The 17118-nt window shown below is 40.7% G+C and overlaps 1 protein-coding gene and 1 non-coding gene across 2 annotated transcripts; both read left to right on the top strand.

Moving 5' to 3' along the window:
- Positions 1-6779: 6779 nt before the first annotated feature.
- Trnaa-agc (transfer RNA alanine (anticodon AGC)) lies at positions 6780-6853 on the top strand. Its single transcript has one exon. It is a non-coding gene; the product is annotated as a tRNA-Ala (tRNA).
- Positions 6854-14760: 7907 nt separating this feature from the next.
- Scp2d1 (SCP2 sterol binding domain containing 1) lies at positions 14761-15231 on the top strand. The gene has a single exon (XM_020152614.2). The coding sequence runs from the start codon at positions 14761-14763 to the stop codon at positions 15229-15231; it is 471 nt and encodes a 156-aa protein (XP_020008203.2).
- The last annotated feature ends 1887 nt before the right edge of the window (positions 15232-17118 follow it).

Genomic DNA, 17118 nt, shown 5'->3' with positions numbered 1-17118 from the left:
GGGGGAGGGTTGCTAGGCCTCACAATAGTGTGTCCAAACTGTGAGTTGAGTTACTGGGAGTGAGTGAAGAACTTAGCAAGTTTGTTTTTTATTTTTTTCACGTTGCTCTGGTGGGGCGATCAGAGTCCCTAGCAGCGTGTGGGGAAAAATGAAAGAATAAGGGTTAAAGTGACATATTCTCGCAGAGGAGCTAAGTGCCAGTACTAAGGCTATTCAATCAACTTATTTCCTAGACTTGAGTTGTTTTTGTTTTAATTTTAGTAGCATATAATAGATGTACAGGGGGCTACATTGTGATGTTTACATATGTACTTCAGAGAGTATCTTGGATTTACCTCTTCCATTGGTCTCCCTCTTCCCTGCCCTTCTTAGAGCAATTTCAACAGGTTTCATTATTCTATTTTCATACATGCACCATATTCACCGTAACTAGGCCATTTTTAAATATCAAAGCCATTTTCGGTATAGCACTGTCGCTTTGTACTGGTAACTGAGCTGAGCTGGAACTACGCTTCCCAGGATTCCGGTGGCCATACACTTCCGGCTATACAGACCACGTGACCTGGCGAGCTCCTAGGAAAGCGGAAGTGACTCACGTGGTCTTCTTTTCACACTAGGAAGGGGTCAGTGGAGAACAGCTGCTCGCGCAGCTCTCTGGTGTTCCGGGTCTGCTGTGTATACGTGGGTTTCTTTCAGTTTTCCTAACTTCTAGCAGTTCCTGGGAGGCCTGCTGGCCAGGAGCAGCTTCAGCTCGCTTAGATTCCACTTTTTGCTTCTCCGACTTATGGGCCAGGCTGCCTGCCCTGCTGAACTCAGGCCCCGCACCGGACACTGGAGCAGCCGCCGTCCATAAACTGTTTAACCTTCTGCTAAGTAGAAGCTTAAGCTCTACAACAAATCCCATATTTTATATCATGCTTAATACTTCTGAGTCCCCCGTGAATACACTCAGTGAGGCACATTTCCCCCCGCAGAGGGTGGTGGTTGCTCTCTTTTCCGACGTGACATCAATGGTTCTTGGATCCGCGTCCTTCTAACGCAGCCAGAGATTCTGAGAAAGATGCCTGAGCCTCGCCTCAAAGGTGGCGCTTGATTAACCTAAGCCAATCCAGTCTCAGCCAATGAGATGGGAGAGAAGCTACTGAACAGCACCTGGCAAATGCGTCCAGATAAAGAGACAAACGTGGGAGAAAATGGTTCAATTCTGTTTTTCTGAATTTTGCCTCTAAGTATTGTCACTGTCTTCCAACCACAATAGATGCTGCTTGGCCTTAGGATAGCTTTAGCATGGCACAACAGGAAGATGGAAGGAAGGACCTGGGGTCGTCGAAAAGTCACGGAACTACTCAAGTAACCAAACCTCCAATACTGGACTGGTGCCTCTTTGCCTGGAACTTCCAGGTTTTAGTAATGGGGGTTCTGTGTCCTAGAAAATGTCTCAGTTCTTAGCACACGCAATGGTTGGTCACTCTAGACATGCCTCAAGAACTCTTATGTGAGATGGTAATTCCCTTTTCTGTTTAAGCCATTTGAGTTGTGACTGGTTTTAGTGCTTGTAGTTGAAACCATTCAGAGTGTTCTATATAGGGCAGTGAAAGAATGTGCCTTTGTTTTGGACAACAGTTATAAAAAGAGACATTCTAAAACATGTTTTCACTAATGTTATTGTCACTGGAAAGTTTATGTGTCAATTTTGTTTGTTCAAAATCAGTTTGTTAGTTTATGGGCAGGCATATTGTATACATTTTACCTAATTAAGAAAAGGTTACCAGTTAGGCTTGTATATAATTATTCAAAGATAAATATAGCTCTTCTATTTTAGTCTTGTCTTTGGGCCTTTCTTTAGCTTAGTTTTAAAATAAATACCTTTACATGATAAATATACCATGTTCTAAAATAAGAATACATGCCTCTTAGGGAGAGTGTGACCTCTTTTATGTTTATGTTTGGAGAATGTACATGAGTTTGTTGTAATTCAGAGTTGTTGTTTTTTTTTTTTTCAGAAAGAAAGGTTTCAGGGCCTGATAATGTGGGTGTGGTAGATTAATTGCATTATTGGCCCAAACTTTCACCCCTTGCTATATCTGTACTCTTTGCTCCATAGCCCAGCAGTGGCCATCCACCATGAGGCGTGGATCACCCATGTGATGTTCTTTGGTCACTAGGTGCAAGCAGAGGCTTGAGATGCTTTGCTAATGTTTTTGGCCTCACTTTGGCAGGCTACCTAGTGTAGCCTGTGGGAGAAGTAGACAGATGGTCTAGTCACCCCATTACCACAGTTGATAGAGACCCACCAGACATCCAAGTGAGCCCCAGGACAGACCAGGAGAATTACCCAACTGAACCTGCCCTAGTGTTCACTCATTAACCAATGAGCTAGATGAATACCTACTGTTTGAAGACCCTGATTTTGGTATGCAGCATTCTTGTGGCCATTGATAACTAAAATGTTTTTTTTTTTTACCTACTGATCAGAGACAATGTGCCTGGTATGTAAGAAGGAGTTGAATGTGTTGATTTTGCAGGCAGTCATACCCTGTATAACTTAACTCAGAAATTACCCAGGATTCACTCACTTGGGCATGTATATGTCTTATTCAGAGATAAATGCATCAGTAGTAGTTTTAATTATGTTTGTCTTTGGGCCTTTAACTCTGACTGAAAATGGGGGTACCCTCACATCCTATCATTGGAAGCTTCTGTCTGTTTCCCATGTGTAATATTCTTAAGTGAGTTATTAGAAGTTTTGGGAATGGATTTTTATATGAGTTTAGTGTAGATTGGTGAATCAAGAGTAGGAAGCAACAGATGCCTATGTAATTTCGTTACTGTGATTAGGACCATGTGGGAGTTGTTTTCAAGGATGCTGATAGAAAATCATATGTGAATGAATTTAAATTCACAATTTAAATTAAAAATTTAGTTCCTCAGAAACACTCTCCATATGTAAAGTGATCAGTAACCACATATAGCTAGTGGCTACTGCTTTGGAGAGCACAGATATAGAACATTTTTGTAATCTAAGAAACTTCAATTGGGCAGTGCTGGTCTCAAAGGTTATGTTGATTTCTTATTTAGAAACATTTTTCTGTCTAAAGTTCTAGTTTCTGTTGACCAGTTGATTCTGAGAGCCTCTGACTCTGTACCCCCCTGGGAAACATGAGTTAGTATTTCCTACATTATTTTTTAAGACTCAAGCTAGCCTGTTTTGACACCTACAATATTGAATGTTCTCTTGACTTACAGGTCACAAAGCTGCCATTAAAGTGGGGTCTATTTATTTTTCAAGCAGAGTTATAAAGGGACTCTGCCCAGACAGACTGGGGCTATGGGAGGGATTGAGGGCAACTGAGAGAACCCCCACCTTGAGTTGTAAAAACCCCAACCAAACCTGAGAGAAGAATAACAGAAGAAAATGAAGCACAAAAAGGAAATATTGGAAGAAGCCAGGAAATGACCATATTCTGTAGGGCATGGCTTTCCATTTACACCCCCAGCATAGCTTGAGCTAGAATTTACAAGATGGGAAGGCCTAGCTCTACTCTCTGGTTTCTTCAATGAAGTATTTCTTCCCCAAAGAAACTTCTTCCTAAATCACTTTTAGCTACTCTTCACCCCATTGATTCTCTTTGATAGAGTGATGTTTTTTGTGTGATGATTCTGGAAGTATAAAACAAATTTCCTTGAGTCCAGAACTTTCTGAGTGTTCTATGTACTACAGCTTCTATGCAGAGGCCTCCCAGGAGGGTGGCCAATAGGTGCATGTGTGGGTAACTCTACCTTGTATTGTGGGATTTAGTTGGCAGGCCTATTGAGCCCTCACATTAAATCTTTTCTTTAAACTATGATTTTATCTATGATAAAGGCATATTTTTGACACTACTGAGATTTGAACTCAGGGCTTCATGCTTGCTAGGCAGTTGCTCTCCCACTTGAGCCATGCCGCCAGGAAAAGGTAAAATTTTGATTTTCACCTGTCATTTCTTAATTCCCAGTTTCTTTACAGCCAAGATGAAAGAGATACTATTCCTGAATGTTTCCCACACATTGTTTTTTTTTTTTTTTTTTTTTTGGTGGTGTTGGGGTTTGAACTTAGGGCTTTACACTTGCAAAGCAGGTGCTCTACCACTTGAGCCACACCTCCAGTCCCCAAACATTGTAAAGTATTACTAAAATGTTTTCTGAGACTGTCCTGTGCTTGGTTTGGCTGTATTTGTACTCCTGTACCAGTTTAAAATGTGTCTGAATGTGTGGATTCTACTGTATGGTGGGGGTAGTGGGCTTGATAGAGGCAAACTTAATCTGAAGTGGGGGTTGAAGGAAGGACAGAGTTTGGATGGAAATAGAGGGAAGGAGGCAAAAATCTAAAAATGGGAAGTTCAAGTGATGTTTAGGAAGGTTGTACAAAACAGTTGGTCTAAGTGAAGGGCCCTTGCAGGGCTAGGGTGAGCGAAAATCTGGAGAGATAGATAGGGATTGTCTCCAACCTAAAAATGATTGAACATCCTTGCCCATCTTCCTTGTTGAGCATGAGTTCTCCATGGCTCTCAAGGCCCATCATCCTATCTCATGCCGTTCCCCAGCAAGATCTTGTTCCTTGTTGTATCCCATTTTATGAGAAGAGCTAACCCTACTGAATGTTTATCTGTGCTACACACTTTCTATGGGCCTCATTTTGTTGTTAGCAACATCCAATGTAATGGGTAATGTTATCCTTACAGAGGTACCAAGTAGATACTTTTTTTTTTGTTGTTGTTGTTTTTTTGTACGGGGTCTCACTGGTGGTATTCAAACCCAGCCGAGTGAAGCTTTTAACAACTACACTATAGATTCCTCCCATTTCCTTTGCATTTTGTTCTTATTTTACACTTCCCTTCTGCATATAGCATACATTTCCTTCTCCTAAAAAGTATTCTTAACTGTCGTTTCTTCTCAAATTCCTCCTTTCTCTTACTTCTCTTTCCTGACAAACCCTTTGGGAGTTTTCTTAGGGCCACTTCATCCCCACCGTTACTTCCACTTTGTTCCGAGGTGCAGCATTCAGCAATGGATCTTTTTTGATTCCCACTTTTACAGTTGTGTGGCAACATTTGACTATTTCCACCACTTCTCTTCCTTCCATCCTTCTCCCCTTTTGGCTTTCTTTAAATTCAAAATTTCATATTCTTCTCTGTGGTGATTCTACTTGTTTCCAGAGCTTCTCTTTTCATTTTCACTTCCCCATCAATGTCTCACCAGAGAGGCAGGTTCTGATGGCACCTGGCTCTTGCTCCCAGCCAACCTTGTTTCATATACATTCACACTGTTGGGGGAGGGGAGCTGACCCTCCCCAAGACTCAATTCAGATGAACTTCAGTGCTTCCCAACTGTCCAGAGAATCAATATGAATTTTAAAGTTTGTTATTCAAGATCCTGGTACCCAATATAATGTGTTGAATGAATGAATGTAACCCCAGTTTTTCTACTGAATTTTGTCTCTTTTCATTCATCTTCATGTTTAGCCAAGCATAACTGTAGATGTTTTCCTTGTACATCCCAGGGCTTTGTTCTGTCAATGACTTTGACCATTTGGTCCCTTCCATCTGGCATAGCATCACCAATAGATCCTTGAAGGCTGAGCACAAAAGTCACTTCCTTCAGTAAACATATCCTAATTCCTCTTTTTCTTCCTAAATTCTCTTAGCACTGTGTATATTTTATGTTACCTATTGCTGTTAATAAATTACTCCTAAAATTATTGGCTTAAACAACAAACACTTACCATCTCACAATTTCCATTGGTCACAAATTTGGGAGAGGTTTAGTTAGGTGGTTGTGACTTAAGGTCCCCATTGAGATTGAAATTGAGATGTTGGCCAGGCTGCAGTCACTTGAAGGTTTGATTTGAAGGGATAGAGGGTCTTCTTACAGGATTGCTCACTCTTGGCAGAAGACTTCAGTCCTCACCACATGGACTCCTCTTTAGTTCCTCAACACATGGACTTATCCACAGAGCTGTTTGAGCCTCCTCACACATGGCAGTTGGTTTCACCCAGAATGAGTGATTCAAGAGCAAGTAGGAAGCCACAATGCTTTTTATGCTCTAATCTTGGTCTCCTATGCCCTCTTCTGCAATACTGTGAATTGTTAGAGATGAATCACTAAGTACAGCCCACCCTTAAGGAAGGGTAGGTAGGCTCCACCTTTTAAAGGGAGAAATAATGAAGAATGTGTGAATATACTTAACCACCATACTATCTTTCTTATGGTACTTAGATATTTGTATTTGTTTTCTCTCCTAGTAGGCTGTAAATGCTTTACAGACACATTGCTTTTCCTTTGTGTAGTCTTTGTCATTGTGGTAAGATATATAACATAAAATTTACCATTTTAGCCATTTCAAGGTACAATTCAGTGACATTAAGTGCATTTATAGTGTTCTGAAAACACCACCACTATCCATCTTTTGAATTTTCCCATACTGATGTTATGTATCTATTAAACACTAACTCTCCATTCTCTCCACCTGCCAGACTCTAGTAACCACTATTATACTTTCTGTCTCTATGAATTGAAGTACTCCAGGTACTTTATGTAAGTGGAATCATACAGCATTTGTTCTTTTGTGTCTGGCTTATTTCATGTAACATAATATCTTCAAGATTCTTTCATGTTGTGGCATGCATCAAATTTCATTCCTGTTTAAGGCTGAATAATTTATATACCACCTTTTGGCTATTGCAAGAAATGCTGCTGTGAATATGGGTGCAAACACCCATTCAAGATCCTACTTTCAGGCTGGTAGGGTGGCTCAAGTGGTAAGAGCTCCTGCCTAGCAAGCAGGAGGTCCTGAGTTCAAATCCCAGTGCCACCAAAAAAAATAGATCCTTTCAGTCCTTTTGAGTCTATACTTAGAAGTAGGATTACTGGGTCATATGGAAGTTCTATGTGTAATTTTTAAAGGAGCTGCCATGGTGTTTCCCAAAAGCTGCATTTAGCACTCCTACCAATAGTGCACAAGGATTCCAATTTTCTCACATCATCCCCAGCACTTGTTGTTTTCTGTCTTTGGGTGTATTCTTAGCAGTGTCTAGTTCAATGCTGTCACACAGTAGGTGTTCAGTAAATATATATTACATAAATGGATAAAAAGGCATATTTGGGGTACTTGAATATTTGTCCAAATTCTAGCAGAATTCCTGGTGAAATTAGGTGAAGAAAAGATCTCAGGAATTCTAGAACATTTTCACAGAACACCTGATCTTTGAAAGGGTGTATCAGGGTTCAGGGAGGTGAAGACAATGAGCTGTGGGAGGGAGACCCCTCCCCACCGCCCGGCCTGCCTAAAGCAAGAAGCCTCTTCATTTTCAATGCTGGGTGATTGTTGCCAGATGGTGATGCAGGTCAAAGGCTATGGGGCTTTCCATGTGTGAGAAAAACCATCTTCCTTTTTACATGTCTATGACAGATTGCATTGTGGATCCCAGTTTTTCTTCCCTACTTGTCTCTTGTCCTCTCACTGCCTCATCCTGGGTGGAGTGTGCTTCGTAAGCCTTTGACTTTGGCTCTGAGAGGTATGCTTGCCATCTGTCCATGGTGGTTATGGCAGTGAGCCTCTGTGCTCTGTCACCACCACCATGAGAAGAACACACCTAGCTGGTTCACTGGCCCCAGAGACATGTGTGTCTTAGGACAGCTGCTTAGCTGATCTCAAGCTAGGTCAGCTGACCCCAGCTGCCTGACAGCCCTGTGAGAAATCAAACATCTAATGTCAGGTCACTGAAATTCTTGGTCATTTGATCATTGCATAATGAACAAAAGTTAACTGATAGGGTTGGAGGTGTGGCTAAAGAGGTAGAGCACCTGCCTAGCAAGCTTGAAGCCCTGAGTTTTAACCCCAGTACTGAAAAAAGAAAAAGTTAACTGATATAAGAAGTGATTTAAAATTCAAAACTGTGCACTTAGTGCAACAAGAACTAGAAACTGATTTTATAAAACAAAAATCCAGTATTTTAGATCTGTCTTTTGACCAGTAACGATGTAAATCTGTTTTTTTTTAAGTCAGGCTTGTTGAGGTATAATTTACATATTTAAATTCATCTTTCTTAATGTGCAGTTATGTAATCACCCTCACAATCAGGACAGAGAAAAGTCTCATCAACCCCCCCCCCCAAATCCTGCAAAGCTCCTGTATGCCCTTTTGTTTATAGATGAACCCACATTCTACCCCCAATCCCTGAAAATCAGTAATTATTTGTTCTGTTCCTGTAGTTTGCCATTTTAGACTGTCATATAAATTGAATCATAAAGTATGTTGTCCTTTGAATCCGGTTTTTTTTTCATTCACTGAGATTTGTCCATATCACTGAGTGAGTAAATGGCTTATGCCTTTTAATTGATAAGGACTATTCCATTCTATGATTGTTTCACAACTTGTTTATCCAGTCTCTTCTTGATGAACAGAAGATGAAGAGCAGAAAACAAAATTTGGATTCTCTCCAGCATCTTGCTTTGGTGGATACTGCTGCTGAGAACACTCATTGCTTGTCTTTCTGTATGCACACATTTTTATTTCCCTTTCATTAATACCAATGAGTGGAACTAATGGACTGTAGAGTCAGCACAGGTTTGACTTTACACGACACTGCCAAGAAGTGGGTGATAGCAGCTGCAGCATTTTCACTCTCACCAGCAGTGTTCAAGGGTTCTTGTTGCTCCACATCCTCACAACAACCTACCATACCACTATTTCCAATTTTCACCATTCTAAAGGGGGTGAAGAGATATGTCACTGTACAATTGTCCCTTGGTATCCTAGATAGATTACTTCCAGGACTCCCTGTAGATACCAAAATTTGAGAATTCTCAGGTCTTTCAAATAAAATATAGTATTTACAGTAACCTAATAATTCTCCCATATACTTTCAATAATCTCAATTACTTTTAATACTTATTAAAATGTAAATGCTATGTAAATAATTGTTATACTGTATTGCTTAGGGAATAATGACAAGTAAAACATCTGTGCATGTTCAGTACAGATATAACTTAAAATATTTTCAATCCTTGGTTGAGTCAGTAGATATGGCTTTGCAGATAAGGAGGGCTGACTAGTTTTGATTTAATTTCCTAAAGACTGATGATTTTGAGCACCTTTTAATGTACTTTAATTGTCATTCATATTGGCATTCCATTAATGGTAGAAATACCCACTCATTAAAGATAGAAACTCATGAAGGGAATAGAAATCCTGTTTCTTTAAAGCAAGATTAATTTCATGTCTTAATCTATAATGAAAATTCATCAAAAAACATTGTTCCAAAAGGACTAGATGAAACAAAAACCATAACTTGGAAATGTCCAAACCTGTAAACTCTTAGGTCCAAAGGTATTAGCTATTAGACAAATTACCCAGCCTCTCAACTTTCCTCATTTGTGAAATGAAAATAATATTAGTAACTACCTCAGAATATTGTCAGGATTTTGTACTAGTGCTGGTAAGAGTATTACTGCTCAATAAATAACAATAGTAACATCAGTAATAATTGACCCAGTTGCTACACACACACTTCAGTATTTTAAAAATCTGTAAAAGAGCATAAGCAGCTTTGATCATAATTGAAAAAACTTGGAAGCAACTAAAATGTCCTTCAATAGATGAATAGACAGACTGTAGTAACATGAGGTAACATTACTTAGGAATTAGAAAGAGCTATGAAGATGTGAAAAGACATGGAAAAATCTTAAATGCAGATTGTAAGGAAGTCAATCGAAAAAGCTACATATTGCATGATTCCAACTATGGACATTCTGGAAAGGGCAAAGCTAGTGACAGTGAAAGATCAGTATTTGCCAGAGACTAGTGGGGAGGGAGGGATGAGGGAGTAGAGCTCAGAGGATTTTTAGGGCTGTGAAACAATTCTGTATTATACCGCAATGGTAGACACAGGACATTATGCATTTGGCCAAAATTCATGGAATTTAAAGCACTAAGCAAACCCTAATGTGAAGTATGGACTTTAATGGGTAACAATGTATCAGTATTACATAACAATGTATCAACATTGGCTCATCAGTTGTAACAAATGTATCACATTAACACAAGATGGTAAGGGGAAACTAAGCAGGAGGGAGAGGGAGTGTCTGGGAACATCCTGTGCTTTCTGCTTAATTTTCCTGGAAGCCCAAAATTGCTCTAAGTGGGGGAAAGAAAAAAAGTCTACTAATTTAAAAATGGAGAAAAAAATCATAAGTGAAAAATTTCACTAAAATATTTAAATATTTTCTTTGAATAATGCTTTTCTCAAATTGTGTTTGTTACTTGTAAACTTTAACCTGAAGACAATTTATGCAGTTGTTTTTATTCTCAAACCAGTGAGAATTTGACAAGTGTGTGAGTAGGCATATAGACCTTCTCATGTTGTAGTTCACCATTTTCCAAACTTTAATGAGCTGTGGAGTCACTGGGGATCTTGTTAAACGCAGACATTAATTTAACAGGTTTTAGATGGGCCCTGGGATTCCACTGTTGCTGGTCCTAGCACTGAATGTATCTGTCTCCTGTGTGGAAAGATTGCAGGCTACACCTGCCCTAAGACTTGCTTGTTTTTAGCTCTGAAGGTCTCGTCCCCAAGACCTGATTTGCAAGCCTAGCCATCTTGTTCTTTGTAGTTTGTCTGAGTCAGCTAGTACCACAATAATCCCAAGTAACACATCACACCAGAGCTCAGAAGTTTTGGGTCTATAGGGTAATTTGCTGTTTGGCAGATCGAGGGTGGGCTTTGTCTTACTTGGTCTGAGGCCAGCTCACATGTGTCTCCTCCTTCCGGCACCAGCAGCTGCCCAGGGCATGATCTTCCCGTGGCCATGGCAAAGCACAAGAGCAGAGCCAGACTTCCCTAATATGTTTCAAGCCTTGGCTCCCTTCATGCCGCTAACACCCCACCGGCCAAAGCAGGTCATATTGAAACACCCACCTCCAAAGAGATGGGGATACTTCTCCATTTACAATGAAGTCATGGAAGGCTATGGATGAATACTCTTATTTCAGGGATGATTTGATCTATCACATCCTTTCAACAGAGTGAGAGCTGGAATTCTGCTTAGATAAGAGCTTCACCCACTGTTATTGAGATGTTAAACATTCTGATTTGACCATTACATATTATATACATAAACCAAAACATTACATTGTACCCTATAAATATGTACTGTTAGGAGACAATTAAAATTAATTAATTAATTTAAAAAGAAAAAAGGAAACCTGGATTTAAATTTTTTTATTGTCATATTATTGCTGTGCTGGGAGTACTTTGTAACATTTACAAAAGTACTTTCAGTATATCTTAAATTCACCCTCTCCGTCATTCTCCTTCATCTCCCCTTCCCCAGAAAATTGTTTTTCACCTATGTGTAACCTCAGAAGGTACATTGTCTTCTCAATGTGGAAATCTCGATTAATGTCCTCTGGTCCTTGAATCTTTGGTAGAGGAATTTTAAGATTTGTCTCTTGGGCCTTGTGGTGTTAGCTTCACCCTACCAGGAGAGAAGCCTTCACCTGAGGAGTGGAGAAGGAACTGGGGCCCCTGCTTGTTCAGGTGTCTGCATGTGCTGCAGGGGGCTCCATCCTCGAGGCGCTGTGAGGCTGCTGTCACATGGTATTAACCTCAGTTATTTTTGAGTATACGCATCACTTACATCTCAGCAAAGGCACACAAGATTTGTACATTTTTGTATGAAAATTTTACATTTAACTGCTTTCCATGTTGAAACGTTTAGGGGCTACTGATGCCTGTAATCTACTTTGAAATGAGTGAAAAAAATAAGATAGAAGAATTCAAACAAGTAAAAAAATTGTTGACAGAATATTGGTGGACATATTCACTGTAAAAACATCTTTCAAATTTATATAGCCAACAGGTTTTGTTTCTCTGGTGACTCTGAATATAGAGCTGAGTCCCACTCCCAGAGGTTTTGATTAGGCAGCTCTAGGGTGACACCTTGCATTTCTTGCTAATTCCTGAGTGATACCGATGCTGCTGGTTTGAGGCCACAGTTTGGAACCACTGGATTAAGTTATGTTTAGTTTTAGTGGTGGTAGTTGTTCCTTGAAGCTCAAAGCATCCTATTTAGTAAGATACCCTTACAACTCTTTTTATACAGAACAGGTCTCCAAGCCTCTCACATTCCTTTAAAACACTTAAGGAATGCAGAAGCCCAGAGCCACAAATCTGCTGTGACTAGATTCTTGGGTCTGAATAGCAACCAACAGAGAATGAATCTCAAGGGGGCTGTGGATAATCATGTCTAGCTGGAGGGCATGTGTTTTCCAAGGCCAGCGGTGTGTCAGGCAGGGGAGGAGACATAGCCTGTCATGGTGCAGGCAACAAGATGAGCATTATCTGCTTTGAGAGGTTTTTTTTTTTTTTTTGGTGTGGTAATGGGGTTTGAACTCAGGGTTTCACACACCTAGGAAGGCACTCTACCACTTGAGCCACACCCCCAGCCCTTTTGCTCTGATTGTTTTAGCGATAGGGTCTCATTTTTGGTGCAGGCTGACTGGACCATGATCCTCTTATTTTTTGCTTCCCACCCTAGTTGGGATGAGAAGCATAGAGCACCATGCCCAGATTTTTCCTGTTAAGATGGGACTCTTGCTAATTAGTGTGTCCCCCGCCCCCCACATTGGAGGAGGGCTGGCTTGGAACAGCAGTCTTCTGATATCAGCCTTGAAGAAGCAAGGATTATAGTCATGAGCCATTAGTGCCTGGCTGAGACTTTAAATAATAAAACTGATTAAAAACTGGTGCCCTTTTACCATAATTATGTGATGGCAATTCTAAACTGTATCATTGAGTCCTGGAACGATTTGGATTTCTTTTGTGTGACTGTGGGCTATGCTCCCCTGTGGCACACTGTGGCAGGACATTGACAGCCCAGTTCTAGACCTGTCTGAATAATTCATATGGGATGAGCTCCATCCGCCTAGCAAGGCTAGCAAGCATGAGGCCCTGAAATCAAGCCCCGGTACCACCAAATATGTATAGCTTCCCTTACCTATAAGAGTAGTTTTGTACAGGACCTGTTGACACAGGTGCCAACTTGATGGAGCTCCCTGTGGCTAAATCTGTGACAATTTGAACAAGAAAATAAACAATGATAACAATAGACTATAATACCATATTGAGATAAATAATTGAATAAGTAAAGACATGCGAGTGAAGATGCAGCTCTTCCTAGAGCAGAATTCCAATTATTTAATCTCGAGGGAGGATGGGGTATAAAATATATAAAATGCCACTTGGCACACACCATGGGCATTGTGGCAGGTATGGGCCACGGACGGGTTCAACAGAAGAAGGCCAAAACATGATCAGGAAAGCATATTTGAAAAACCTCAAATTACCTCTCCAGAAGAGGTATACTGATAACAAAGGGGGAAAACAGGAACTCTGGAGTGAAGAAATCTGGTGGACACTACTTTAACCAAGGATCAAGGTCAACATCAGCATAAAGGAGACATGAAATCATGCCCCCTGGATATAATGCATTGGAGAAGGCACAAAAGCAACTCTGTGATAGTGCTACCCAAAATTCATAACCTCAACCTAACATGAGAAAACATTATACAGACCTTAAACAAGGGACATTTTATGAAATAACTGGCAAGTATTCTTTCAAAGTGTCGATGTCATGATAGACAAAGACAAAAGAACTGCCCTGGACTTTATAGGGTACCAGGAAGACACACAACTAAAAGCATTGTGGAATTCTGGGCTAGAATCTGGGTTCTAGACCAGCAAATGGACAATAGTGGGGACAATTGGCAAAATATGAACACAGTCTGTAGCTCAGTCAATAGTATTGTGCTTGTGTTAATCTCAGATCAGGTTACTGTCCTGTGGGCATGTAAGATGTTAGCACTTGGGAAAGCTGGGTGCAGTTTATATAGGTAATATTTTTGCATAATTTTTGTAAAGCTAGACTTGCTTCGAAATAAAATGTAGAATATAAGAGTAGATTCTACAGTCCTTCTGCCTCTGTTCAAATCTGGTTACACTACTTACTAGCTGTGTGACTCTGGGCAAGTCATACTGGTTTTCCTTCTTTTCATTTCCTCATCTGTAAATTGGTGATAAAATAGTACCTACCTCATGGTTGTAATGGCAATTAAATGTGTTAATAATGTACAATGCATAGAACTCTGCATCTTGGCTCAGGGCAGGAGCTACATTATACTATGAAATCATCACAGGAGACCAGAAGCATCTTCTGCTGACCTTGGGGAAATTTCTTCCTCTCCCACTCCCCCTGCCCTTTATTTCCCTCTCTACCTGATAAAACCAAATCCAGCGTCAGGATTTGTGCCTTAAGGACTATCCACTTTTAAAGGAATCAGAAGAATCTCTCTCAGGACGAGTTAGGATTGCAAACTGGGAGATGCCTGCTTTGTAGGACAGAGTTCAAATCACTAAGGAACCTTCTGGGTCCAGTTTCTTTCACCCTGTTGAAAGGTTCAGACTTTTTGGGTTTATGGGACCAACAGTCTTGATTGGTTTGAGGTAGGTGTGGATGTGTGCATCTGCCTCACAATTACCTATGTAAGCTCTCATCCCATGTCATATTTTTAGGTTTATTTGGCCAGTAACACTGCAGAACACACACCGGCCTCAGTCCCTGCTTGGCCCTTACCTTTGATGTCACAATCTGGTCTGTGGATATTAATCTGGCCACAGCTACTCACAGGCCAGACGGCAAAGTCAAGAGAACCAGCTCAGTAAGATGTGGAAAAGAATTGACCATCAACCCAAGATCAAAGCAGGGAATGGACCTCAGGTGGGCCAATTCAAGGCTCTGGGTTCAGCTGGGGAACCTGCCATGCCACACCCTCTAGAGCTGTCAGAATTCAAGAGCTTCCCAGTGTTTGAGGACATTAGCCATCACATCAAAGAAGTGGGGGCACAACTGGTAAAGAAAGTCAATGCCATCTTTCAGCTGGACATAACCAAAGATGGAAAGACCATTCTTCAGTGGACCATTGACCTGAAGAATGGTCCTGGGGACATGTACATGGGCTCTGCCAGGCTCCCAGCAGACACTGTCTTCACCATCCCGGAGTCTGTCTTTATGGAGTTAGTTTGGGGCAAAATAAATCCACAGAAGGCTTTCCTGGCTGGCAAGTTCAAAGTGAGCGGCAAAGTTCTGCTTGGCCAGAAGCTGGAGAGGGTTTTCAAAGACTGGGCTAAAACTTAAGTATGCAAAAATACCAAAGAAAAGATCAAGACTTCTCGCTATGTTGAGGGGAAATCATGCTTAAACTGAATATTAAAGTGAAAAAGTATCCAATACTTTTACTCAAATTCTTCCAATTCAAGTTCGATAAATTTTCCTGCTGACATGTACATTTGCCAGGGGTTCTGGAGCAGTAAAGAGTGTCAGAGTGCATCATCCACAATCATCTTCTTTCTTAGCTCCATTTATATTTTCATATGCCAAGGTGAAAGCCACGTGGAGTGCAATGGGTGATTCCAATAATTGGGTTTAAATGCTCCACTGGTTTAGTTCCTACAAACTATCTTTTAAAAAGTTTGGTGCATGTGTGCTGTCAATGTGGTAACTTGGCTCGATGAGGAAATTAATGCAGGGTTGCAGGGCTTGGAGAGGGTGAGCCCCACAGCTCTGTGAGGGGAGCCCAGCAATACAAGGACAATGCTTTTGGTGTATTATAACTTCAGATGGATTCCACTCCAGGAAAGCTGAAGTGCTTGAAAGCTATTCTAGGCCAGTGGTTCTGGAGCATGCACCAGAATTACCTGGAAGGTTGGTTCAGGTCCAGATTAATGGGGACCCTACTCAGTAGGTCTGGGCTGTAGAGGATACACATTTTTTAATCAAGTTTTCAGATGTTGATGGGACCACACTTGGGGGACCTCTTCATGTGATGCTTTCAATATTTACCATGACTATTCTATTTAAAGGCTCTCCAGGAGACAGATTGCATAGCCTTATTTGAGCCACTTCTAAAGTATTGATGCTGTTGGGAATTTGTGCATTGAAGATTTTATAGAAATCAAAGGCTTATCCAGAGAAATTTTCCCTTCTGGGAGCTCTGTGTCTGGGAGGACTGTGATGAAGCCAGCTGCAGCTGCTTTAATCTCCTAATGGGTGAGTGTGTATATTATTGGTTCACACATGGTCTATGTGTACCTCTAAATATATACAGTGTGGACACTCTGAAATTCATAGGAAAATTAAACATCAAAACTGCCACAGTCAAACTCAGGCCTGTTGTCTCAGTCCATTTTCTGTTGCTATAATAAAATACCCTAGTCTGGATCATTTATAAAGCATAGAGGTTTATTTGGCTCATGGTTCTGGAGGCTGGGAAGTCTAAGAGGATAGTTTTGACACCTGAGCAGCATCTGATGGGGACTTTCTGCTGCATCATAATATGGCAGAGAGCATACACTGAGATAGCTATGTCCTAGATCAGGTGTTGCCCTCTTCTTATAAAGCCACTAATACCTTGATGTGCCCCACACTATGACCTCATCTAACTCTAATCTCCCAAAGGCACCACCTCCAAATACTGTTAACATAAACTTGGGGATTATGTTTCCAACTTATAAACTTTTAGGGGACACATTCAAACCACTCACCTACCAAAGGATTCAGTCATCCAGTCCTTAAGTGTTCCCTCAAGGCAAATGAAAGCGTATGTGTAAGTATGAAAATTTGTATGTGAATGTTCATGGTAGCTGCTTTTGTAATAATCCCCAACTGGAAATAAATCACATGTTCACTAATAGACGAACAGATGAAAAAATTGTGGTATGTCATACTATGAAAAACTACTTAGCAATAAAAAGGAATGAACTGTTGATGTACAGCCAGCAAACTGGGTGAATGTCAAACTAACATGCCCAGTGGAAGAAGCCAGAGAAAATCGAGTAGATGCTATATGATTCTATTTATGAAATACTAGAAGATGCAAACTGTAGCCACAGAATACCAGTGGTTTCCTGGACACAGGGGCATGGAGAGTGGAGTAGAATGGGAGGCAAGTGTTATAAATGGTCAGGAGAAAACGTGGGGTGATGGATATACCATTATCCTGGTTGTGCTGATGGTTTATAGGTA

Source organism: Castor canadensis, chromosome 5 (assembly GCF_047511655.1).
Source record: "Castor canadensis chromosome 5, mCasCan1.hap1v2, whole genome shotgun sequence".
Lineage (NCBI taxonomy): Eukaryota > Metazoa > Chordata > Mammalia > Rodentia > Castoridae > Castor > Castor canadensis.
The sequence above is the reverse complement of the archived record's forward strand: the minus strand, read 5'-3'. Positions and strand labels throughout refer to the sequence as shown.

What these genes read in the sequence shown, in the direction of transcription:
- Scp2d1 (XM_020152614.2), top strand. Translation starts at nt 14,761, where the DNA reads ATGTGGAAAAGAATTGACCATCAACCCAAGATCAAAGCAGGGAATGGA.